Source organism: Protopterus annectens, chromosome 14.part0 (genome assembly GCF_019279795.1).
Source record: "Protopterus annectens isolate FY-2018-M chromosome 14.part0, PAN1.0, whole genome shotgun sequence".
In the NCBI taxonomy this organism is placed as follows: Eukaryota; Metazoa; Chordata; order Ceratodontiformes; family Protopteridae; genus Protopterus; species Protopterus annectens.
The window spans coordinates 397,169,874-397,195,717 of NC_056748.1; the positions used below are offsets into that span (position 1 = coordinate 397,169,874).

Genomic DNA, 25,844 nt, shown 5'->3' on the forward strand with positions numbered 1-25,844 from the left:
CTGCAAAAAAGCAGTACTGAAAATGTTATCTACTGCAGTAATGGGCATCTCCTGATCACAACCCCCTGCCACTTGGGACAGCTTTCCCTTCACTTCACCTTAGCTATGCTACTGAATGAATCTGTAGCCAATCATGAAAGGATAAAGGCTCCTGTACACTTTTAACACATGGGTGTTTTGATTAACTGTCAACAACATACATCCAAGGAAGATTCCCACCATTTTCAGAAGAAACTGCAGGATAACTAAAGTTATTTCAGTACATCTCTTCGCTACTGCAAGACCTCTCAACTGTCCCCAATTTTGCAGGAACATTCCTATTTCCAGGTCTACATTTTCCCTATACACGATGTACCCATTTTTTGGAGACAGGTCCCCATTTTCAGGCTCGATTTACCCTTCACACCAACTCCATTATATTTTTTTTTGAAGCTAATACAGAAGAGTACATACATGCCCAACATTACTAGTGTCACTTACAATTTAAAGGGAGAACAAACATCTTTCATATCTCTATTTCAAAGGTAAAAATAATGACCCCTCCCAGTGATGGAATTTTACAAGTCTGCAGATTTGACACACTGATAAATGTACCCCCCCCTTAACGTGTTTGAACAGTTTCCCCCTCCCTTTAACATGTTTGAGCAGTTTTCCCCTTTCAGTAGAAATGTGGAAAGTGTTGCCATTTGGTGTACAAATCTTGTGCTAATTTGATGTCCTACGATCATAGGAGATTACTAGGCTATAGACCCGGTGGTCATTTTAAGCCTAGCCATTTCAACTCAATGTAATACTGTAGCGGTACTAGTCAATACCGAAGACTGCATTTATTGATGACTGCCCATGTCCAGGAGGGTTGTGGGCATTATCCCTGGCATGAATTTATGGCGTCTCATTCAGGTTCCTCAAACAGCGTCATAGAGGTGCTGTGTTTCACATGAATTGGTTGCCTGTTCCAAAGAGTTGCTGAGAGAGGATTCATCCCTCCAGCATGTCCTATTTAAGTTACAGGCCATATTTTAAGTCCAATGAACAGGTAGCCCTATATCCATTTAATTCACAGATATGCAAGTTGGGTTTGGGTCTTGGGCTGCTCTGTAAGCCAGGCATATGCCTCCCCCAAGAAGTATATACGATACAGGAGTACACAGACAGGGATTTTTAGATGATGTACCTAAAGGGCCACTGTACTTTTAATGTTGGCAGGTTAAGACAATGTAAACAGGGTAAGATTAAAGCATGCATTGAGAAAAATACAAAAAGCAAGCCAAGATGAGCATAAAATACAGTGCAATCTCACACAATACAACTACAATCATGTGAACATAATCGCTTGCAAGACATTGCATTTACTATACGTTTCTCAGTCTGTTATTCTATTACTCATGATATGGAAGAATACATTATCTAGCCACTGCTCATGGTAATAGTTGCAGTTAGAGCAGTGATGTACTGAATCTACCTGCATCTGAATATTTTAAGTTAGACTCCACTAGACTGGTATTGGGTTGCCCTCTTGATTTAGGCTATAAAATGAAGCAAAAAGTCAAAGCATCGAACAGCTCCCCGAGCAGCCACAGTAAGCACAGCAAGTCTATAAAAGCTGTAATGTACAGCATGTTTGGCATGAGTGGACTTCTGTGAGACTGGCCACCTCAGTGAAGTACAGGCGCTTGTCTCAGTATACTGCTATGGGTAGGGGTGAGGAAGCACTGGTGAAAGGGGCCTTACAATACAAACTGGAGAAAAAAAAAACAAACAAAAAAAAACAAACTAGCAACACCCCTGGGTTAGGTCTGTTCTTTGAGCTAGTTCCCATACCTACATGGCCAGTCAGCACAAGTACAAGTGTGACATTCCTCCTTTTGATGTACCATTTCAGTGGTAAAATGTTCTTAGCCAAGGCTACCTGGTTGCCATTCAGCTTTGAATATCGGTGTCCTGTGAACTGCCACCAATGTGCTTTTTTCAAACAGTACTCTCCCAAATGCTTTAAAAACCATTTCTAGGAGAAGTCATATCTTTAGGGTGCAAATCTACAGATGGAAGGGAACCCCTGGTTGGCACTAAACACCAATATACATCACTGGAATTTTTGATGCAGAACAGGAAGGGGGTGTGGATTTGCTGGAGGAGTTGTTCATTGCACCAAACTTTTGGGTAGCACTTTGACATGCAGAAGTATAACGGTTGAAGCCACTGGGGTGGGGAGCCCAAGGACTAAGGGAGTTTACTTCACATACAAAATTTGGGGTCTGGAAAAAAAAAAAAACACACTTAGATCTCCTGAACTGTGGATATTCCTAAACTTCCCAATTAAAGAATTTTATTTTACAAGTGTCCTCTAAAAGACCCTCATAGTATGGCCGAGTCCAAAGCATCTCCAGACACCAAGATGATAAAGGACAGCAGAGAACTAGTCAATATATGCAAGAGTGATCATCCTAGGTTTCAAACAAATAAAGTCTCCTGTGGCGACTGGTCCCGCTTTCTTTATAGGGGTGCGATGCCTGGAGCAAGGGGCTTTTCAGGGTAGAATTGTCTGGATCTCAAAGTTCAGGAGATCCGCAGGTAAGCAGAACAGGCCCTGCATCTAGGCCTGTGAGTAGGGCTTCGGGCCATAATAGCAATGCCTAGGGAGGAAGAATAGCTGTGTAAAATCTTACCATAACCATAAATGTCCTCTTCCATATTGCAGTAGTCTAGATGTGGGATTTCCTGCCCTCAGGAGACTCGTACATCGGCTCCTACACAAAAGCTTCAGCTTGACTGTTGGTGTGCATAGGACGTCTCACACAGTGCCATAAATCAGGGGCCTTAAATGTGACGTCTGAACGCACAATCCTCAGAACTTGAAGGCCAGTAGGAGGAATGCCAGTGGTTTCCAGGTGTGCTATTTGGTGTCCTACTGAAATATAGATAGGACACAAGGAATGGGACCTGGGGGGGGGGGGGGGCACCGGTGGGTGGGAAGGAATACTGCAACATGGAAGAGAACATCTATGGTTATGGTAAGATTTTGCACAACTATTCTATGTCCTTCTATTCCTATGTTCATAGATTGGTACTAAGCTATCAGCCCTAAGGCCTATACAAGCCTAGCCATAACAATTCCCCGAATAGCTCTTCCCACAATATTTACTTCCCTGGACCCTTTGTCTAGCAGGGCGACTGACGTGATCCCCGAGGTGAATTTCCCATCCAATCACCAAGGTTCCTTTTGAAGAGGGCCAAGGAGGTGCTCTGCTTGACATGTACGGGCAGTCTATTCCAGAGTCTGGGGAGTCTGGGTCAGGAACCTATCCCTCCAGCATGTTTTGTTCATTGTGATGACAACGTTTAGATCCCCGGAGCGTGTGGCTTTGAGGGATTGGGATTTCTTTAAGTGGAGCATGTCCAACAGCTCAGGGTTTGACATGGCCTTGTATGTTGAGCAGAGATTTCCTCAGAATAGAGGATATGCCACAGAGCATAGCTGGATTTTTTTTTTTTTTTTTTAAAGACACTGTCTGCATAGGGCATCTGCTTTTGGTCGGATTCTTTTAGTGAGGTAATTTCTGTGGCCCTTCCAGCTGTTGCAGATGTCTTGTGAGGTATATACCAAACGGGGAGCTATACTCCATAATGGGTCTAATGAGGGATGAGTACAGTGGGGAAAAATTATCTTTTTGTCTGGATGAAAAGCCCTTAGTGATTAGGTGTGCCACATACGATTTCCTGACTGTTGTGGCGATGTGATGGTCATCGAAGGTGAGACCACTGTCCACAAGTCTCAACACTGTTTAGTGCACTGCCTTCATGGGTACATGGTTTTCCCCAAAGGGGATAACTACACATTTCTTGGCATTAAGCTTGAGCCCATGGCCCTTTTGTAGAATATCCACATAATTTGGGGATTCAATAATGGTCCCCCACTTTGCAGTCATGTTGCAGTATTCTAGATGTGGGAGCTCATCACAGCTTATGCGGATAAGAGGGTGGTGGTAGAGGAAGAGTGTTCTACAAGACCCTGCAGGATTGCTCTGGCGAATCCTGTCCTAGCTCTGGAAATTTGGTCAAGTTTGCAATGCTTGGTGAAGGTGTGGATAGTGGCCCATGCGGCTGCTTCCAGAACGGATGCTGTGTCCAGGCCCTTCATGAAGGCCCTGGAGGTGGCCACAGCTCTAGTGGAATGGGCCTCAATACCACCTGGAGATTCCTTTCCATGATGGGAGTAGCAAAGGCAAATAGCTTTCCTAATCCAGCATGCAATGGTTTGCTTGGAGACTGCCTTGCCCAGGGCCCTAGGGTGAAAGAAGGCAGAGCTGGTTTGTTTTCCTGATGGTTTTGGTCTTTTCCAGGTAAATAAAATCTCAGTTGCCTGTGCATGTCCAAGGAGTGCAGGATCCCCCCCCCCTTCGTTAGGGGGCGAGGGGAAGAAGGTGGGTAGATGGATGGATTGGTTTAGAGACAACTCATCGACCACCTTGGGCATAAAGAAGGGATTGGTTCACAGGGACATCCCATCTTTGTGGAAGATTGTGTAGGGGGACAACCCATTAAGGCCTGTAATTCTAACGCTCTTCTGGCTGAAGTGAAAGTCACCAGCAGGACTCTCTTTCACGTACACACCTGCAAAGAAGAGGCCCCAGACGGTTTCAAAATGATGTTGCGTTAATTTCTCTAGGATGTAGTTAAGGTTCCAGGGAGGTGGGGGGATAGGTTTCCTAGGTGGTTGTGTAGCACCCCTTTAAGGAAGAGCTTTACATCAAGCCTGGCAAGCAAGGGGGGGGGGGGGTTCCAGGGGCAGGCAGGCTGATTATGGCAGAGGGGTGTACTTTTAAAGAATAAAAGGCCACTTATCAATTAAACACAGGTAGTTTAGAACCAGGGGGACCTCCCTTGTGCAGCACTTTGGTAAATCTTTCCCACTTAGCCGGGTAAGATTGGTGGTAGGTTTCCAGGCCTCCCTTAGGACATTAAGTACATCCTCAGTAGTGGTGCCAAAATATTATCACCCACAGAGTCAGACATCTGTAAGTGTGGGTGCGAGTTCCTTTGTCTTGTGTCAGTAGGTCCACCTTGTGGAGTAACTTGAAGTGATTGCCCTTGGCTAACTTGTGAAGTAGGGGGAAACCAGTGCTGCCTTGGCCAGTAGGGAGTTAAGATTTTTGGTTTGTCCTTTTGTATTTTCAAGAGGACTTCCTGAATTAGTGGTGGTGGTGGTGTAAAGGAATTTCCCCTCCCAAGAGATGGTGAAAGCATCCACACTCCATGCTAGAGGGGAGTGGGGTTTTGAGCAGAAGGTCCACAGTTGCCTGTTCTGGGGGGAGGCAAACATGTCTATTTCTGGAGCACCTCACCGGGACCGTCTAAGATGACGGCCTTGTTCAGCATCCTTTCGTGTTGAGGCGAGCACTGCTCAAGACATCTGCTTGGTGGTTATCCTGTGAGGGGATGTAGGCCGCCTGCAGGACTAAGTTGTAACAAGAGGCCATGCCCCATATCAGCAAGGTTAGTCTGCACAGCTGATGGGCCTTTGTTCCTCTGTTTGCTGATGTACCACATCACCATGGCTTTGTCACAATCGGGAGCACCCCTGGAACCAGAAGGGGAGGGAAGGTCTTTAGAACTAAGAGGACTGCTGTCATTTCCTAGATATTGATGTGCTTGACTGAAGAGAAGGAAGCCACTTTTCCTGAATCCTGTAAGAAGCCAGAGTTGCTCCACAACCTGAATCTGAGGCATCTGTATGCATTACTTGGGTTGGGGTGGGAGGCTGCAGTGAGAGCCCTGGGTATAAGTTGTACTTGCTGGATCTACCAGCTGATTTCTGTTTTCAGACAGGGAAGGAGGGGGAAACGACTTGCTCTAGGCGATGTAGGTGTTGGAACCAGATGTTCTTCAGGAGCCACTCTAACTTGCACATGTGCATTCGTGCCAGTGGGAGCATAGGGATAGTCACTGCCATTAAACCCAGGAGACTGAGAAATTGCCTTGCAGTCACCTTTTGGGATAGTAGGGCTTCCTGGAAGTGGCAAGTCAAAGAAAGAACCTTGTCCTGTGGGAGAAAGGCCTTCATTGTGTGTTCAGATTCTGCAGTCTAGGAAAAATCTTGTCCTGTCCTGGGGTCAGGGTGGATTTGGGGAGGTTGATGGTGAACCCCAGATTCTGCAGAAGGGACATGGTGAAATGTAGATGCTTTGATAGATCATCCCTGGACTCTGCCAGAATTAGGATATTGTCCAGATAAGAGTAAATCTGTATGCCCAGAGTTCTGCAGAAGGCATTTGCTGGGGCTAGGCACTTTGCAACAGACTCAGGGGGGGGGGGGGGGGGGGTGAATAAACCAAAGGGCAAGGCAGTAAATTGGAAAGGAGAGGCAGGTCCAGAGAAATGCAGTAATTGTTTGGGAATTCCTGATGGATATGTGTAGGCAGCCCTCTTAGGTTCAGGTTGGCCATGAAGGCACTGGCTGGGGAGAGCATTTTGAGAGACTGTACCTGAAGGTGGAGATTTACATAGGACAGGTCTAAGATGAGACTCCAGGGGCAGTCTTTTTTGGGGACCAGGAAGACACTGGAGTAGAAACCCTTTCCCTCCTGTCCTGGGGGACTGGTTGTATGGTGCCTAGCTTTAGAAGGTCTGCCAGCACTTTTAGCATGAGATGGGCCTGATTGGGGGGGGGGGTGCCTCTTCTGGGTGCTTTCTTTCCAAGACAGGAAGTACTCTTTCTGGACAATGGTTAAGACCCATTGGTCTGCAGTGATGGATTGCCAAAGGGGAAGATGGTGGGAAAGGCAGGCCGAGAGGGGGAGGTGGGCATGGCAGTCATATTACCAGGGCATCCTTTGTCCTGAAAGGGCCGTCTGGGTTGATGCGGTAGAGCAGAAGGCCTGCAGGTGGTAGGTCTTCTAGCCCAGCTCCTAGACCTGGAAGAAGAGGTAGGGGGTTGAGGATTACATCTCAAAGGTGGCCTTAGCAGGGTAGTTCCTATAAGACTTCGGGATGGGTGACACCAGCAGATGCTTGATGTCCTGAAGTTCTTTGCTTTTTCCCCCACAGATTTTTAAAAAGGTCAGCAGATTACTTGCCAAAAAGAACACTGTGGTCTAGAGGGTCATCCGATATATCAGACTTAAAATCCTCAGGGAGGTTCTGGAGTCTTGACACTAGTACCTCCTGAGGGCAGAAGCAGATGCTGCAGATCTGGCGGATGCTTCTGCAGCATCATAGCTGCATCTAACAGAATGCCTGGCTACATGTTGTTCCAATAATGGGACTGTCGGGCAAATATGCCAGCATGGAGGTTTGAGACCAAGTCTAATGCATACTTGGTCATGCGTGTCTGAATTTACGGCTCTGAAACCCAAAGTGGAAGTGGAAGCCTTCTTTCCCATCCTATCCATATACTTGCTATCCTTATCAGTAGGTAGGAGGGAGGCAGAAGGCAGCAGTCTATGTTGCTTATCTGCAGTGGTGGCAATCACAGCTGGGTCTGCCAAGGGTGGTTTAACCAGGAATTTTTGGTCCTCTGGTACTTCAAAAAAAAAAAAAGGGGGGTCCGGACACAGGCTGAGAGTCTGGGGCCTTGGAAGCGGAGTTGAAGGCATCCCTAAGCAGGCAAACCAGGGGTACTGCCAAAGGGGAGGGTGATTCTACTTGCAGCAGCTCAAAGCACCTTTGTTGGGCATCAGTAATTTGGGACATTCTATTTAAAGTCATCATTCATCTTTGGTGATGGTCTCACCAAAAGTAATGCCCTAGTGTCCTGGGGGGGGGGGGGGGGGGGGAATCCCCTTCCACAGATTCCTGATCAGGAGAGTAATATTCCTGAGGGGAGGTAATCTGGGTAACACAAGAAATTGACTCTTCTGCGGATGAAAAGGAAGAATTATGTTCTTCCCTGACTTGAGGGGTCCTGGGTGGGAGGGAAGCAGCAGAAGCAGGCCTAGAGCTCAGAAAAGGCAGGGGGGAGGTGGTTGAAGCAGAAGTCCTGAGGGCCATAAAGGCCTGCATGAGAGAAAAGGTGAAGGCCTGCCAATCTGGTGTGGCTTCTGAAGAGAAGGAGGTATGTTTAGTTTTCTGCTTCTTTTTGCCTAGGGAGTAAGGAGAGTGGCCTGACGTCTGGTTTGGACAACGACACATCAGAAGTTTGCATCATGGTTGGAGGTACCACTGGTAGTGGTTCCTCCTCGACGGCTGATGTCAGGACATGCCTGCTGTCTGCTGTGAAACTGCTTCGAGGGACGGCACTACAGGTGACTAATCCGCCGAGTGCACCTCAACCCCTCGATCGGCAGTTGGCAGTGCATCAGGAAGTGGAGCGGCAGGCAAGGAAGGCCTAAGCAACTTGGCCAGGTGCATGATCCAGGGCTAAGTAAATAAGGCACTGGTTCTCCATGTAGAGGTTTAACGCAGCCAGACGGCCGTGCAAAGTCTTGGGCACAAACGATTAACAAATAGCACAGGAGTGACAGTGTTCCCGGCCTAGGCGAAAAACACACCTATCATGGGAGTCTTTATGGGGTATCTGGCAGCCGCATTGGCATTTTCCCTTTTTCCTGACATCAACTAAAGGCTACAACCAAGTGTTGGCAGTAATTGGCAAAAAAATAAGAAAATTACATTTAAGGCCGCTGGTTTATGACCCTGCGTGTGACGTCCCATGCACACTGCAACAGCCAAGCTGAAGCTTTTGTATTGGAGCAGACATACGAGTCGCCTGAGGGCAGGAAATACCACATCTAGAATACTGCAACATAGGAATAGGACATCAAATGGTGTCTGTGAAATTGAGTGTGGTGTCGGGGGGGAGGGGGGTGTCACTGGCAGGTAGTCAACCTAGATCCAGACCTCTGGTTCCTCCGGACACAAATACAGGGGATGCCACCCTCACTCAACTACAATCCTAGTGTCAGCAGCTCTGGACCCAAATGAGCAGTCATCTGTGTTGCACCAGGCAAAGCAGCCTCCCCAAGTGGTGAGCCAGAAGCCTACACAGCTTTGAAAGCATCTCACCGCCAGCTACATCAAACTCAGGAAGACTGCTACAAACAAAGATGGTGTTGTCAGCTCTTCTACTGATCTGATGTTTTGGATAGCTCCTTTGGCACAAGGGGAATTGAGGGACTGGAAGATGCTGCATTAAGCCTAGGTCATGACCATTCTATTCTGCTCCAAAGGTTTTTGCAGGGATTCAGCCATACAACCTACAGTGGAGGAATTCTGGACCTATAAAAAAAAAGCAAAACATAAAAACCCAAAAGGGAATTTTCCCCACTAGACAATTAGAAGAAACTTGCAAAATCTACAAAGCAATTGGGTGGAAATAAGTTTCCTTGGCATGGTACTTGATATGAAAATGTATCTGGCTTGGGGATCAACACATTTTGGCATAAAGCTGCATTGGACTAAGACGACAAGAAGTGAAGAGAGCCAGCATACTAAATGCTGGATGGGAGGGCATCTACCAGACAGTAAAAAGGTGTATGTGGTACTCAAGTTGGTCTTGGGTTTCTGCACAGCAAAATCTGAAGAGTTATTACTGCAAATATGTACCATGACATAAAATTGTGGTAGGTGTGGGCAAAGTCAATCTGCCCATGGCAGAAAAGGGTGCTCGGCTCTGAAAGTCAGCTGCAGAATATAGTGATGGCTACAAAAAGTACAGTTGTGTACCTACCATAACTGTAGATGTTAGAGTGTATTCATTGATGCAGTCATTACTCTTGGATTATCTGGCCTGAATTCCAAAATCTTGGTCCGGCATTTGTTGCCTCTTCCCTGAGGACAGTGCACCAGGGGTATAAAAGATGCAGCAGACGCCATTTTTTTCAGTTTTTCTTGCCCCAGATGTCAGGTACCCCCAAAAGGGTATGCCAAAAAACATGCATGCACTAAGATAAACATTTCCTTCATCTACAAGCAAATACACCATAGGTTGTATAGAATAGAGAAGTACAGATAAGACCCAGCAAATGAAAGGGGGGTGGTAACCTGGACTGCAACAGTGAATACACCAACATCTACATTTCTGGTAGGTACACAACAGTACTATGTTCCTGTTTCACTGTTGCAGTCATTACTCTTGGGTTGAATCCCAAAGCTGAGGATGGGTGGCTAGGCTAAATAGGATTAGGAGAGGCTACGAGGCCCTGCAGAACTGCAGTGGCAAAGCCTGCTCTGAATTTAGAGTAGAGAGGTAAGTGGTAGTGTTTTGTAAAAGTGTGCACTGAACTCCAAGTTGCAGCCTCTAAGATGTCTTTGGATGGTACTCCTCTGAGGAAGGCTGCTGAAGTGGCTGCTGCTCTGGTAGAATGAGACCTAATGCCCTTAGGCACTGATTTGCCATGCTGCGAGTAGCAGAAACAAATGCAATGGCCTATCCATTTTGAAATGGTCTGTTTTGAGATGGCCTTTCCTTGTTTTCCTGCAGCATATGCTACTAAAAGTTGCTCAGTCTTTCTGAAAGTTTTAGTTCTGTCCAAGTAGAAGCGTAGCTGTCTGTATGTCCAAAGAATGCAGAAGTCTCACCCTTGTTCTGTGGGTTTGGATAAAAAGGTAGGCAAGTGAATGGTTTGGTCAAGGGCCACACTGGACACCACCTTAGGCATAAATGTAGGGTTCGTCCTTAGAGATGCCCTGACTGGATGGAAAACTAAAAGGTTCCACAGCCATGAGTGCCTGTAACTCAGACTCGTCTTGCAGAGGTTATTGCTAGGAGCAGAGCTGTTTTCCAGGATAAGAATTTAATATCCGCTGTGGAGGCTGGCTCAAAAGGAGGCAGTTCCAAGACATAATTTTGGTCTCATGCAGGTATTGGTGCTCTTCTTGGGGGTCTTATGTTTTTGGCCCCACTGAGGAACTACCTTAGTAATGGATAAGAAAAAAATAGGTGGTTCCGTATTGTAATGGGCTGAAATGGCAGAGGCATGAATATTAATTGATGAAAAGGATAGGCCTTTGTCCAGCATCTCAGGTAAATATTGTAAAATCTGAGGAATATTTGTACAAACGTGTCAATTTCTTGTTCCTGGTTTCAAGCACAGAATCTCTTCCATTTTTCTGCATAAGATTTTCTGGTACTGGGCTTCCTGGCCTCCAAGATAACATCCATTACAGCTTTGGAGAGAGGAGTGTTATGAATGGCTACATTATCTGCCATGCTGCCAGATTTAAAGGTACTGATGCGGCTGTGCAGGATCAGATTGTTTTGTTGGGTCAGTAAATGAGAAGTTTGAGGTAATGTCCAGGCTGGTCCTTGAGACAAGTTCTTTAGGATTGGGTACCAGTGTTGGTGTGGCCAGTCTGGGGCAATCAGTATTTCTGGCTTCTCTTGTCTGACCTTTAGGAGTACCTTGGGGAGGAGAGGCAGTTGGGGAAAGCATATACTGTTAGTTTTATCCAGCTGAAGGATAGGGCATCCACTTTCCATGCTTGCTTGTGGTAAATGTTTGTGCAGAATTTCTGTAGTTGGCAGTTGAGGGGAGGCAAATAGATCCATGTCTGGGCATCCCCATTTCCTTGTTATGCTGAAGACTTGTGAATCCAGTTTCCACTCGTGGGGGTCCATGAGCTTTCTGCTTAGTTCGTCTGCCAGAGTATTTATTTTTCCTGGCAGGAATTGTGCTCGCAGGTGAACTTGATAAGTCAATGCTGTGTCCCACAAAGTCATGGCTTATCTGCAGAGGGGGTAGGAATGTGTGCCTCCCTGCTTGTTTATGTACCACGAGTGTAGTATTGTCAGTCTTTATTAGTAGTTGTCCTGGATGAAGTAGCTCCTTGAAAGCTGTCAGGGCATTCTGAACAGCTAGAATCTCTTTTTGATTGATATGAAGATGCATCTGGCTTGTGGGCCATGTGCCCTGAATACATTTTCCTGCCATGTGGGCCACCCAGGCATAATCAGATGCATCTGTTAGTGTCTGCCTGGCTGTGGGTAAAGTGAATGGCTGTTCCTTGTTGTGGTGACAGGCCTGTGCCCACCATCGAAACTACTGTTGCAGGCAGGGAATGAGGGCAATGTTTCCAGGCTGTGGCAATGTTGAGTCCAAACACTTTTTAGATACCACTGTAGTTTCCTCATATGTAGTCTGGCATATGGAATTAGCAGTATGCAGGATGCCATTAAGCCCAAAGCCTGCAGAATTTTTCTTGTAGATAACTGGGTCTTTGTTGCCAAAATTTTGAAGTAAGAAGTCAGTTGTCTTGTTTGGCGTGAGATAAGCCATCTGTGCAGTTGTATTTAAGCTTGCACCCAGGAATATTATCTTTTGAGGGGGTACTAGTTTTGATTTTTCGTTTACTGTGTTCCCTAGGCAAATTAGTAATCTTTTTACAAACGCCAGATGCTGTAGTAGAATGCCTTTGTTCTCTGCTTGAATAAGGCAGTCATCCAAGTAAGGATATATTTGAATTCCTCTGTCTGCAAAATGCAATTACTGGTGCCAGGCATTTGGTGAAGACCCTGGGTGCAGTAGATAAGCCAAAAGCAGTGCAGAGAATTGGTAGTGCATTGAGCCAGATATGAATCTGAGGTATCTTCTGCAAGATTGTCCGATTGGGACACGCAGGTATGCCACTTTTAGGTCCAAAGTAACAAGCCAAGCCTTCTTGCCCAGCATGGGCAGTAGCTGCTGCAGAGTCAACATTTCAAATTTTGGAACATCCAGAAATGTGGCAGGTCTGGCATACCTTTTGCTCTTGGCAGGGTGTGAAAGTGGAACTTGTAGCCCTGAGACACTATGTTCAAGACCCATTTGTCCTGAGTAATCATGTGCCAATTTAGTGAAAAAAAAGTGCTAGTTTCCCCCCTAAGGGGGCTGCCAAAAGATAAGTGCTTGGTTCTGGCAGAGGAAAGTCATTGGGACCGTTTCCTGTATGGTTGTGATTCGTCCTCCCCGCTTTTGGAGGTAGAAGCACCCCATTGTTTAGGCCTGTATGAGTCTTGGGCCTGGGATCTGCCTCTGGGGCGTCTGTATCTGCCTCTTTGTGGCCTGATACTGGAAAGGACCAATTCTTTGTACGCCAGTTCCTGCTAAATCTGGGTGGCTGTACCTGTAGGAAATCCTTAACTGTCTGCATGAATTTCGCTTTTTCCTCCATTTTCTTCAACACCTCTTCTGCTTTAACACCAAAGTATCATGCTGTAATACAGCATCCAATAATTTTGCTTTAACATGATCAGGCAGATTCTGTTCCTTTAACCAAGCATGCCTTCTAATGACAGAACCCGTAACAGCGGCCCTGCAGGAGGCCTCCAGTGAATCAAAACCACATTGCAAAGTATGCTTTCCCACTTCAGCTGCTCCTGCATTTCCTTAGCAGAACATTCAGAATTTGTCAACGTTTTGTGTTTAAGCAGTGACACTAAATATTGCTGATATTTAAGCATATGAAACTGCAGTTTAAAGCCCTTACAGCCAAGGTAGCAGAAGTGTAAACTTCTTACCCCATCTGTCCAGTGCCCTCGAATCCCTATCAGAGGGAGCAAGGTATTTTGCAGTGGAAGCCTCGACTCCTTTGGGAACCTGAGATAGTTTCTGAGTCAGCAGCAGGGTTTTTATATAGAAATTTATGAGTCTGGAACCCTGTAGTATCCGTCTGGTGTAGCAGGTGTAGGGGGCAGAGAGTCAGGAGACAGGCTGGACTTTGAAAATACATCTACAATGTCTAGAACAGGTGGAATAGCAAGGTCTGTGCTGAGATAGCAAAACAAAACCGGAGCCTTTTCTTAGATTCTGAGTAATCTTGGCTCTCCCAGTGAAAAAGCTCCCTCATGGTATGCAGGGTTTCCCCAAAAGAATAATCCTCAGGAGGAGAGGCTGAAGGAATAGATTCTTCAGCATCAGCATCAGAATCCTCATAGGGAGGGGGGGGGGGGGGGTATCCCTGTTTAGAACAGGAGTCAAGAGGAAATTGAAACCTGATCTGAGGAGTCATATTCTGTCTCTTGCCAAGGCCTCTTATCAGGAGGGGGATGGGAACCCCTGATCAAAGTAATTAGGTCTTCGGCCATTTTAAGCATATGTTTCTTAGGCATGGAAGTCTGCCCTGGAGAATGCTGTACTTGTTTGTCTTTAGAGCTGTTGTAGTCTTTGAAGCTGAGGAAGGCTTGATATATAATTGTGCAGGTCTGAAAACATCCTCAGAAGCCGATGCCTGCTCAGCGGCTCCGGACCCATCTGAGGGAATAGTTTCCGAGGGTCCAATACCTTGAGTGCCCAGAGGCCTAGTCGGCTCCACGTGGGAGTCTGTAGTGGCCTGTGGCTCTGAGGTAGCAGGCGTCAGGGGCTGCAAAAGCACCTGAGAACTGGCGACTGGCCTAGTGGGGCCTCGTCTGTTTTGGACCTCGGATGCCTGTCCTTTTCTTTTTCCTTGCGCTTTTTGTAAACTCCAGTCGGCTGTTCCGACGGCATTATATAATTAAACCTTCGGCCAAAGTAATGAAAGGCAAAATCATACAGACGCTTAATAGTGCATTGGTTAATCCTAGCAGAAAACAGACAGCTAGCAATGTCGTGATCAGGGCCTAGGCAAGGAATACAGTAAGAATGAAAATCCTTGAGGTATTTGCTTCCCACAAGAAATACAATTGTTAACTTTTTCTGATATCGGTCTGGAGCAAGAAAAAAAAGTTTCCCCAACGGGGTACTTAGCTTTAATGAAGACTAAATCTGAAATTTAGATTTTGAAACTCTCAGGAGTTGGCCGTCCGGCACTTGCCGCACGGTGCCCTAAGCAAAAGCAGTTGGCAAGAAAGACTAAAGAAAATGGCATCTGCTGCATCTTTTATATCCCTGGCGCACTAACGTCAGAGAAGAGACGACAGTAACCAATGTCGGACCAAGACTTTGGAATTCAGGCCGACTGCGGGTAGCCTGCCAGCAGGATAACCCAAGAGTAATGACTGCAACAGTGAAACACGAACATCTTATCCACAGACATTTGTATCAAATGTTTCACTTAAGTTTGTAAATGAAATGAAGCTCAAAACAAGTTACCTTCTTGCCCTGCAGAGGCAGTCAAGTCACCGACTTCTGTGGAAGATAGTTGCACCGCATTTTTTTCAGAAGTCACCTAAAATTATGGACAGCATGTTACAATCCAAACCATACTACAAAGATTGTAATACACACCCTTAGTTAAGCACTTCAAAGCATGGGAATACACAAAAAGCTTATACTTTCAGCTGCCACGTCAGAAAAGTTTTTAGAGTACATGTAAACAACTTTGAGTCTTCACTGGTATACTCATGATTTCTGAAACATGAAAGCATCAACATCAGCACACACACCTCAACTCATGCGAATGGTACTAAACCATGCTACTCAGGAGAAAAAAAACAATATGCCAGGTAGAAAACAGAGAACTTGATGTGCATCAGTAATGACCTCTTGAGGTATTTAGAAGTTTTGTACTCACCATAACGTTCCATCAGAGTAGGCGTCTTCATTTGTCTGCAACCTGTGGGTCTTGGATCAGATATCGGATCAGAGCCGGCAATTATTTATACAGCTGTGGACCCGAGCTCCTAGCTCCTCCCCTCACCCATAATCCCCTGCCAACCCCAATTGACCTCAGATCAAGTTTGCCCTCGTATACCTGAAAGGGTATCCCAAAAAGGCAGGAATACTAAATCTTCTGAAGGCCAGGGGGAAGGAGGGGGGATGGTTGCAGACAAATGAAGACACCTACACAGATGGAACGTTATGGTGAGTACATAACTTCTAAATCTGAAGTAGGGACTTCATTTGTCAGCAACCTGTGGAACAGAGTCCCCAGCTACCGGAATCTTGGGCGGCCATCACGGAAGGATGTTCCGGAGCACTGCGGAGCCAAAGGATGCTCTACCTCTGGAGGTGACGTCCAACTTGTAGTGGTGAATAAAGGTATGAGATGAGGCCCAAGTGGCTGCCGAGCAAATATCATCCAAAGGGACTCTAGATCTGAATGCAGTAGAAGTAGATACGGAACGAGTAGAGTGAGCACAGACCCTTTGAGGTGCGGGCCTCCCAGAAGCCTCATACGCTAGACGGATACATTGGGAAATCCAGTGTGATAAGGTGACCTTCGAAACAGCTTTACCCAAACTGAATTTAGAAAAGGAGACTAACAGCTGATCAGATAGTCTGACCAGCAGTTCTATGAATATAGAAACGCAGCTGCCTGTGCACATCTAACAAGTGCAACTTGCATTCTGCTTTATTTTGGTAATTAGGGAAGAAAACAGGGAGATTGATGGACTGATTGATGTTGGTTTCTGAGGCCACCTTAGGTAGGAAGGATGGATTGGTCCCGAGGTACACTCTATCCTGATGAAAAACCAAATAAGGGGGTTTTACGGAAAGTGCTTGAAGTTCTGAAACTCTTTTCGCAGAGGTGATGGCTACTAGGAAAGCTGTTTTCCAAGACAGGTATTTAAGATCAACAGAGGCAGCTGGTTCGAAGGGGGAAGCACAGTCAAGGCCTGAAGAACTAGCGATAGATCCCAAGGGGGTATGGCTTCTCTGATCGGGGGCCTAAGCAAAAAGGTACCCTTGAGGAAGGTTTTACATAGTTTAGCTGACATCAAGGGACCAGTTTCGTGACCTACATGGTAATGTGAGATGGCTGCCAATTGTACCTTGACTGTCCCTTGATGAAAAAGCCCTGTAAGGAAGTCCAAAATTGACGTCAGCGGAGCTGTAAAGGGGTCCACATTATGATGCTCCGCCCAAACTGAAAAGCGCTTCCATTTACTGCGGTAAACCTCCCTGGTGGAAGGTTTATGCGCTGCCACCAAGATGACTGACCAGAGAGGAAATACCGGGAGTCCTAATTAAGAGTGGAACTGGAGCAGCCAAGCTGTTAACTTCAGGCCGTCCAGGTTCGGGGTTGGTAAGCCTGATGGGTGGGAAATCAGATCTGGACTGGAATCTAGAATCCAGGGAGGAGTCACCAAGTGAGACCACAGGTAAGGGAACCAAGTTTGTAGAGGCCAGAATGGGGCAATGATCATCTTGCTCCCCAACAGAGAGGCTTTCTGTAACATCTTTAGCATGAGGGGGAAGAGGAGGATAGGCATAAAGCAGACCGGGCGGCCAAACATGCACTAGAGCACATCTCGGGGCTTCCCCTGTTGGGGGAATCAGGGCAAAGAAGTTGTCGCATTTCGTATTTCAGGGAGTGGCAAAAAGATCGTAGCAGGGTTGCCCCCATTTAGCAAAAATCTGCTTCGCTACACGGGAGTTGAGAGACAACTCGAAAGGGGAAAGAATAGTGCGGCTGAGTTTGTCCGCCAGGATGTTGGACCATCCCAGAATGTGCGTTGCGATTAGAAAGCGGTTGGTGGAAATCACCCATTCCCACACTCTCATGGCCTCTCGGCATAGAGGATAAGACCTGGTTCCCCCATTTGTTGATCTACCAGACAACTGACATGTTGTCTGTCTGTATCTGAATGGTTCCGACGGGAAGAAGGTTGTGAAGTGCTTGCAATGCTAACAGCACTGCCCTCATCTCCAGAACATTGATATGCAGGGAGGTCGCAGAGTCGTTCCATGTGCCTTGGACTGTTCTGCCTGAGCAATGCCCCCCCACCAGAGGCGAGAAGCGTCCGTGGTCACTGTGACTAGGGGAGGTGGGGCGCAGAAGGGCCGACCTGTATGGAGGTCTGGGGAATGCAGCCACCAAAAGAGAGCCCTCCTGCAAGCTTTGCTGATAGAGAGGGTGGTGAAGAGGGAGAAGCTGGAAGGACCACTGTACTTGAAGGGTCCACTGTAATACCCTCATGTTTAGGCGAGTGTATGGGAGAAGAGTAATCGCCGCTGCCATAGAGCCCAGTGCCCTCAGGACCAATTCCGCGGGAGGAGCTTCTGATTGGAGGATGGCCCGCACATGAAGACTGAGGTTGTGTAGTCGTTCCGAGGTGAGGTAGGCTCGAAGACTTCTTGTATCCAACCTCGGCCCCTATGAAGTCCATCACTTGTGTTGGAGCAAGGGAGGACTAGCAGAGTAGATGCCTTGTTGGGGCAGTAAGGAGCCAGTCGTCCAGGTCTGCATTCCCTGGAGTCTCAGGTGGGCCACTAACACTGCTAAAACTTTGGTGAACACCCTGGGGGCTGTGGTGAGCTGAACTGATGGTGACTGGCTCCCAGCCGGAAGCAGAGAAACCTCCTGGATCGCCTGTCCATTAAGATGTGGTAGTACGCATCCTTGATGTCTATAGAGCACATCCAGTCGTTCTCTCGTAACAGGGGGAGAATGAAGAGTGACCATTCGGAATTTCTCCTTGGTTACTGCCAGGTTCAAAAGGGAGAGGTCTAGGATTGGTCTCAGGTCCCCAGTCTTTTTTGGCACCAGAAAGAACCTGGAGTAAAACCCTAATCCAAGCTGGTCTGGGGGGACGGGCTGGATGGCCCTTTTTTCGAGCAGCTGCCGGATTTCCGCGGCTGCAGCCTCCCTCTGATCGGGTGGTATAATCGGGGAGGTTCTTGAGTCTGGGGACATGAAGCACAGGGATTTTGTAACCTCTGGATATAATCCAAAGCACCCAGCGGTCTGACGTAATGGACTCGCATGCCGCCAGGTGCCTTGAGAACCCCCCACCCCCACCCCGACTGCCTCCAGAGTGGAGCAGTCAGGCAACCCTTCAGGGCTGTTGCGTGGGCTGATCAGAGAAGATCTGGACCCAAAATTTCTCGGTGCCCCTCTGCCTCTAGGGCGGCGTCTTCCCTGTCCTCCTCTGCCACGGAAGGACTGGTTGTCCGGAGCAGGTTGGGAATGCTGCGATTTCCAGAACCACATCTTCCGTCCCTTTTGGTTCTTGGAAAAGGACCTTTGGGGAGCAGAGAAGCGGACTCCAACGGCAGACAGCATCTTCCCGTCCTTCTCGCTCCAGAAAAGCGTCTCGAACGGTTTTGCCAAATAAGGCAGAACCATCAAAGAGGGCATTTGCAAAGGACGCCTTAAAGGGCTCCACGAAGTCACAATGTCGGAGCCAGGCCTGGCGCCTCATCACTAGGCCCGCTCCGCTGGCTCTAGCGGCTCCCTCAGTAGTGTGAGACAGAAGCCACATAAAGGTGTTGGAAACAGATCTGAGAGTGGCCATATGAGTGGAGTAAAATTGCTTGTCCTCCGCCGAAATGGACTCGGGGGGGGTTAGCGTATTCTTTGATAAGATCACGCAGCATCCTGATGACATGTGCCATGTAGTTCAGAGACCTTACCGAGAAGGTCGCTGAACTGAATACCCGCTTCCCAAGGCGATCCATCAATTGAGACTCCTTGCTCGGAGGATGGACCGAGGGACTCTCCTGAGCCAGTTCCCTCTTAGTGGATGCCGCCATCAACATGGCATCTACAAGGGGACCCTTGCTCCAGTGGGGACGGTCTGCAGGGGGACTCAATATCCTGTCCGGACGCTTGGGAATAGGCTCCACAGTGTCCGGCTCCTTCCATGCCCTAGTGGTCACAAGGTCCACCAAGGGGTCAGCCAGAGGGGACACGGTAGAGGTAGACTGGCCTGCTTCGAATGCCTCCATGAACAAGCCTTGGGGGCAGACCCCCCCCCCCCGAGCCTAAGCATTTCCATGTCTCCATCGGGACGACGACCTGTCAGAGGAGATCTAGCCAGCAATGTCCTGTTCCAAATGAACAACCTGGGACATTGAAGCAGGCTGTCCCTGTGGCCGGGTGATGGAAGCCTGGCCCAACAGAGAGGGAGTGCAGGGCGGAGCCAAGACAAGGGTCTGGATGCTCGACAGAGCCCTCTCCACTACATCGAAGGTGGGAGCCGCTCTCCCTGGGCTCCGAGAGCAGACTCCCAGTCGGATCTGATGAAAGGATCAGAACCGGCACCGAGACCGGATCCGAGGGACCATTGTGCTTAGACCTGGACGGAGCCAAAGGCAGACTGAATCCCTTGCATCTGAAGCTCGGGCCACGGCTCAGAGGTCAGATCAGACGATGGAACCGACAGACTCTAGGGCAGGGTCGGATCCGAAGTACCCAGTACTGTCGGCGCCGACCCACCCCCGGCTCCAAGCGCTCCGAACCCGAGAAGCGGGTCGGAGAAGGAGCTACCTGAGCAAAAAAGGGTGTCGAGCTCCCCCCCGAAGGGGGGGGGGGGGGCAGGAGCACTCCTATCTGCAGCTGGGCCTGGATGAACCTTCTCATCATGTGGTCCAACTCTGCGTAGGTGGATCTCGACAAGGCCACCGAGGCAGGCCTGGAGTGCCGCCTCGATAACCTAGACAGAGATCGGGTCTCCTCCTCTGGTCCTGGGGAGAAGCAAGGTGATCGGAGCAGAGGAGGAGACCTGGAAGCTGTGGAGGGAGAAGCCCACTTAGCTGGGGGGCCCGAAGTGGAGGCCTCGGCCCGCCGCTTGTGGTGTTTCTCCCTCCTGGCCTCCCTACCCTCCGGCACTTTAGTGGGAGTTTGAATCCCGGCTGGAAGAAGGGGGGCAGCAGTGGCTACCACCACAGGCTGGGGAGGTGCCACGGGAGTAGCGGAGGCCAAAGCAGACTCCGGGGGCAAAAGTCCCACCAGGACCAGCTTCGACCTCCGCTCTTTCAGTGCCCTGGGGTTGAACCCTACACAAATCGTGCATCCTGAGGACAGGTGTTCAACCCCAAGGCACCGAACGCACCGAGTGTGGCCATCCGCTGGTGAAAGCTTATGGCCACACTCGGTGCACTTAGCAAAAATGGGCTTTGGGGCCTCTGACATTTTCTAAGGAAAGGACTACACATGCACACCAGGCCCCAAAACACAAACACACACTACGACCAGCGAGGGGAAGAACACTAAAAAATAAAATTAAGAGGTAAAAGTTAAGCCTAAAGGGATCCTAAACACACACAAGTTAAACAGGAAAGATTTTCTGTTTTTTTAAACAAGTTTTTTAACAACTTATCTGAAGTCGCCAGGATCTCTGCAATCCAGCTCTCTCTAAAAGTGGCAAACTAGATCCGAGGTCAACTGGGGTTGGCAGGGGATTATGGGTGAGGGGAGGAGCTAGGAGCTCAGATCCATAGCTGTATAAATAAATTGCCGGCTCGGATCCAAGACCCACAGGTTGCTGACAAATGAAGTCCCTACCTCAGATTGAATGTTTCACAGACATGAGGGAAAAAAATGGACTACAGCAGCAGTGAACATTCAACAATCTATTATAAGCTGCTGCACAGCTGTACCTCTACTCATCTTGGGGCAGACTGCTGCAGTATGCCAACATGTCCTGCAACACTGCAGTGAAAGCCTTCTTTGCTCCTGGAAAAGAGGTCTAGCTATATTTTTCAAGCACTGTGATGCGTAAAGCCCAAGCAGCTTCCTCATATATTTTATGGAAATTCACACTTCAGAAAAAAATAAATAAAAGGTAGCTACTAGAATTGGATCAGACTTTAGAAAACATTGAAAACATTACAAAACAGCAAATGTTTTAGCAGGTACTAACAGCTTTCCTTGCTTAAACTAGAAAATAATCTAACACTTCATGAGGTGCAGAGCTCTCTGAATTCAGGAAAATTTGACTACCAAGAAAAAAAAGGACAGAAGGGGAAGTGTGTAATCAGGCCAAACACAACCAAGGGAATTTGATAGTGGTACAGGCCAGATGCTCAAGTATCCGAGGACCTCCTGTGGAGATGCTTCCCAAGGTGAAATTTTGCAATCAGCACATTTTGCAATCAGCACACCATTTGCCCAAATATGAATTTGTAGAAAAATATCAAAAACTGATCTTTCATGTCAAATCAGACAGGCAAATTCAGTGGTGTACAAAGATGCCCTTATCTGGGTTGTCAGAGTGCAGTGAATAGGAAGGACGAAGGATTTCTTTAAGTTTCAGCAGCAGGGAAAATGGGTTATTCAGTCAAAAAGGTACTATTGGGATTACATTTGCTAGTCTTACTTTGTTTTCACCAAGCTCCTGTTCTACAGGTCTCCTGGGAGGTCTAATGTGGGGATGCCCCTGAAAAACTGCTCGGTCTCAAAAATGTAAGTTAAAGGAGGTGAAAAAGGTCGACTTGACTGACAAATGTTTTGAGGAGTAAGCCAAGCCAGGGCTGAGCAATTCACACATACATAAAAGAACCAAAGGGAGATGCACCATAAGCCTGTCCAGGTTTCTAGCAAGACACCAAACACAGAATCTTTACCATATGGAAAGACAAGATTTCCTTGTATTGGGTTTCCTGGCTTCCTGCATGACTTGAAGCACATAGGGAAAACGTGTCTAAAGGGCAATAGTGCTCATCACCAATTGGATCAGTTGGAGAGTTTGCAGGTGTGGGTTGATGAGGGAGCCCTTGTTCGACTGAGGTAACCTGTGAGGATTGCCTTTGGCTAGATGCAGAAGGGGGAACCAATGCTGTTTTGGCCAATAGGGAGTCACCAACAAGATTTTTGGTCTATCCTATTGAATATTCGGCAGAAGATTCTTCACACACTCCCCCCCACACTCATTCGGAAACTTCCCCTTCCAAGAAACTGACAGGACACCCACTTTCCATGCCAGAAGATGTGGTTCTTTGGCATAAAATGTTGCAAGTTTGTTCAGAGGTGAGGCAAACAATTCTATTTGTGAATACCCCACTGGTGGATTAACCACCTGAAGAGATGGTTGAAGTTAGCCTGCCAATTCCAAAGCTTGTAATGCTAGTCTGCATAGGCGGTGCCCCCCCCCCGGTATTGAATGGTTCTATTCATATCTATGTCGATGTACTGATTTAGGTCACAATAGAATCCTTGTGATTAGGAGCCTTATGGAACTAATTTTAGATACCAATATCATCGTTGGTGAAGAACAGCTATTTAAACGCCTTATGGAAATAATTTTAGATACCAATATCATCGTTTTTGAAGAACAGCTATTTAAACAGTGTAGAGGAGTAGCTATGGGGGCTACCTGTGCACCTATTTTTGCCAATACTGTTTTAGCATTTTGGGAAAAGGAATACATCTTTACTAGTCCTTTTGCAAGGTTTTGGAAATATTACGGGCGCTACTTGGACAATATAATTATATTATGGAATGACAATGAAGATGCACTTAATGAATTTCTTGCATTTATTAAGGAAGTACAGATTTTCTAGAATTTACATATATTATGTCTCATGAGAAGATAGACTATTTGGATATTACTATCAGTAAAAATTGACCAAACAACTGTTTTGAGACCACCATTTTTAGGAAACCCACCTATTCTAACACACTATTGCATTTTACCAGTTTTCACCCCCTACACCACAAAAAGTCATTAGTAAAAGGGCAGGGGGTGAGACTGGAAAGGATGGTGTCAGACTATCATGATTTTTTTTAGGTCAAATTTACATGCTTAAGGTAATGTTGACAAGGAGGGGTTATCCCACAGATTTTGTGAATATATTACAGGAGGTTGTTACCAAGAGGGAACAGAGTATTTTACCCGCCATTAGGAAAAGGACTTGATAGTCCTCCTGAAGGGGAACACGGAACAGAGAACAAAATGTTCAATACAGCTGCTATTTTTAAATACAATTTACAGTTTACAAGCATTAGTAATATAATCCAACATAATTGGAATTTATTCAATACCAATAAGGAGTACTTTGACAGTGGGAGTGGGGCCTAATATAGTCTACAAAAAGGACACCACCATTAAAGACATGCTAGAAAGAACAGAGGTCAGTTCTGGGACTAGAGGCATGTACAAGTGTGGGTTTTATTCACAATGTAAACCTATAATAGAAGGAACTGAAATTCGTATCCCAAATTTTGAGAAATTTATACATAAAAGGAAATACACCTGTAGTACTAAGGCAGTTTTTACACAGATGTGTACTCAGTGCCCCGGTTTCTACATTGGCAAGACAATTAATGCCCTTAGGAGTAGAATGTACCAACACTTATGACATTAAAAAACAGGATATGAAAAATGTGTTGGCTGTGCATATCAAAAACAATGTAGGACATAATTTCAGGTTTTCAGTTCTTGAACAAGTTACGTTAGGGGATAGAGGTGGACCCCTTAACGATTACTTAGAAACTAGAGAACTTAGGTGGCAGCTGAGAAGTAATGCAACACCACCCAGGTTTAAACACTAATATATCTATTAGTTCTATTCTTAAAATTAAAAACCGAAGGCTATTTTTAAAAAATCTTAAAAACTAAAATGTAACCAATGTCGCAATGGTTTAGTAATATTTTTATATTTATGTTAACACTTTTTGTAATGTGGAACTGGAAGTTCACAAGTTTTAGTATAGGTAGTGATTCTAATGCATTTATGAACTTATCTCAATTGTTTTTAACTAATTGATTGTGATGTCACTAATTTACTATGTGGATAGGGAGGGCACATATGTATAAAAGGGTCAGTCTTGTTCGGTTTGTTATTATGAAGTTTTTATTAAAAACGAAAATGCTAAATCTACTGAAAGTGTGGATTCTGGTCTTTGTTATTTATAAGTTGACCTCTCATCTTTGAGATAGTCTCACCAAAATCTACTCCACAAAGGGGAGTCTGTCCCATTGGATTCTTCCTCTGGGGAAGCATAGTCTAAAGGGGAAAGAATTAAGTAAGTTAAGGAGTCATTCCCCGGAGGAAAAAGCCTCGGACATGGCTTGTGTTTTGACCTTTTTGGGGGCACGTAAGCCAGGGGAGAGGGAGGTTGGCCCAAGGTAGACCTAAAGGCCACAGAGGGCTTGAACTGGCCTAGAGCAAAATTGTCACTAGAGGATCTAATGGAGATTAGGAATTTGTGTGTTTTTTTTTTTTTGCTTTTTCTTTGTAGGAGTGTCCATCCGATGCAAAGGAGGACCGTACATAGGCCTACACACTACCAACTAAAATTCAACATCCTACCTTCACTACAGAGCGATTCCTCTAGGACCTTCCGACATGATGAGCCTTTGTTCCCCCTGGACATCGGGACCAGATGTCTGAGGCCTCTCTGGACATGCTGGCATAAAGTTCTAAGGTGGCCTGTAAAACTGGCTTGGCCTGTGAATCCAGATCTGCAACAAAGCACATCTCTGGGCTATCACGTGGATCGGGAGAGACGTCTGCAGGAAAAAGCAGAGCTTCTGCTTTGGGCCATGGTCTTTCAGCCTTCCTCTTAGGCTCGATAGTCAGCTCCAAGGAACCCTCCATGCTTTTAGCTAAAAATTTCAGACACTGGTTCTCCAAGTAAATAGCAAGGGATGAAAGACTGCTACAAAGGGCTTTAGGCACAAACGATTGACAAACTGAACAGTTTTTTGGTCGTGGCGAGGGCAGAGACAAAAGGCACTGGGTGTGGAATCTGCCTTCTGCACCCATACTTCCCTTTCTTGGAGGACATTAACCCTCAAAGAGAAAACAGCAGCAAAAGACAAAACTGTTTCCCAGTGGAGCACTATCTTTATTGAAGAAGATATTTCTGGCAGCAGAGTGATATCTGAGACTGGCACTCCAACTGGTGGCAAAGTAGTTCTGAGGATGGTGAGTGGGTATGCCACTTTGACCTACGTCTGATAGCCTACAGACGTGCCATGCACCTCATGGTAGTACAAGGCTTTGTTATACTGGCAGACGTAGTCACCTGGGCAGACAACTCCCCTCATGCAAATAATTCTGTAACCGATTAACAGGATGAGATGCAGCTACTGCAGCAGTGATCAAATAAGATATGCACCTATCATAACGTTCCATGTTAAGTTGTCATCTCGCCTTCCTTCTTGCTGGTTGGGATCGGAGCCGATCCTTGGCTCAGACTCTGCCATCTTCAATAGCTCGAGAGCTGTTTACTGGCTCAAGGCTACCCCTTATCCCATAATGCCTAGCGATAGCTACCCAGATCTAGTCTGAAATAACTAAACCAGACATAACATAATTCAGTCAAGAACCAGTTGACTA

General features: G+C 46.7%; 1 protein-coding gene across 8 annotated transcripts in view; it reads right to left on the bottom strand.

Annotated features, from left to right (window-relative positions):
* Positions 1–25,844, bottom strand: part of MKI67 (marker of proliferation Ki-67) — a 404,744-nt gene that overhangs the window by 86,613 nt on the left and 292,287 nt on the right. For all 8 annotated transcript variants that reach the window (XM_044056164.1, XM_044056162.1, XM_044056163.1 and 5 more), the window contains one exon: positions 14,985–15,060. In XM_044056164.1, coding sequence (XP_043912099.1) covers positions 14,985–15,060 — 76 coding nt within the window. The remainder of the gene's footprint in view (positions 1–14,984; positions 15,061–25,844) is intronic.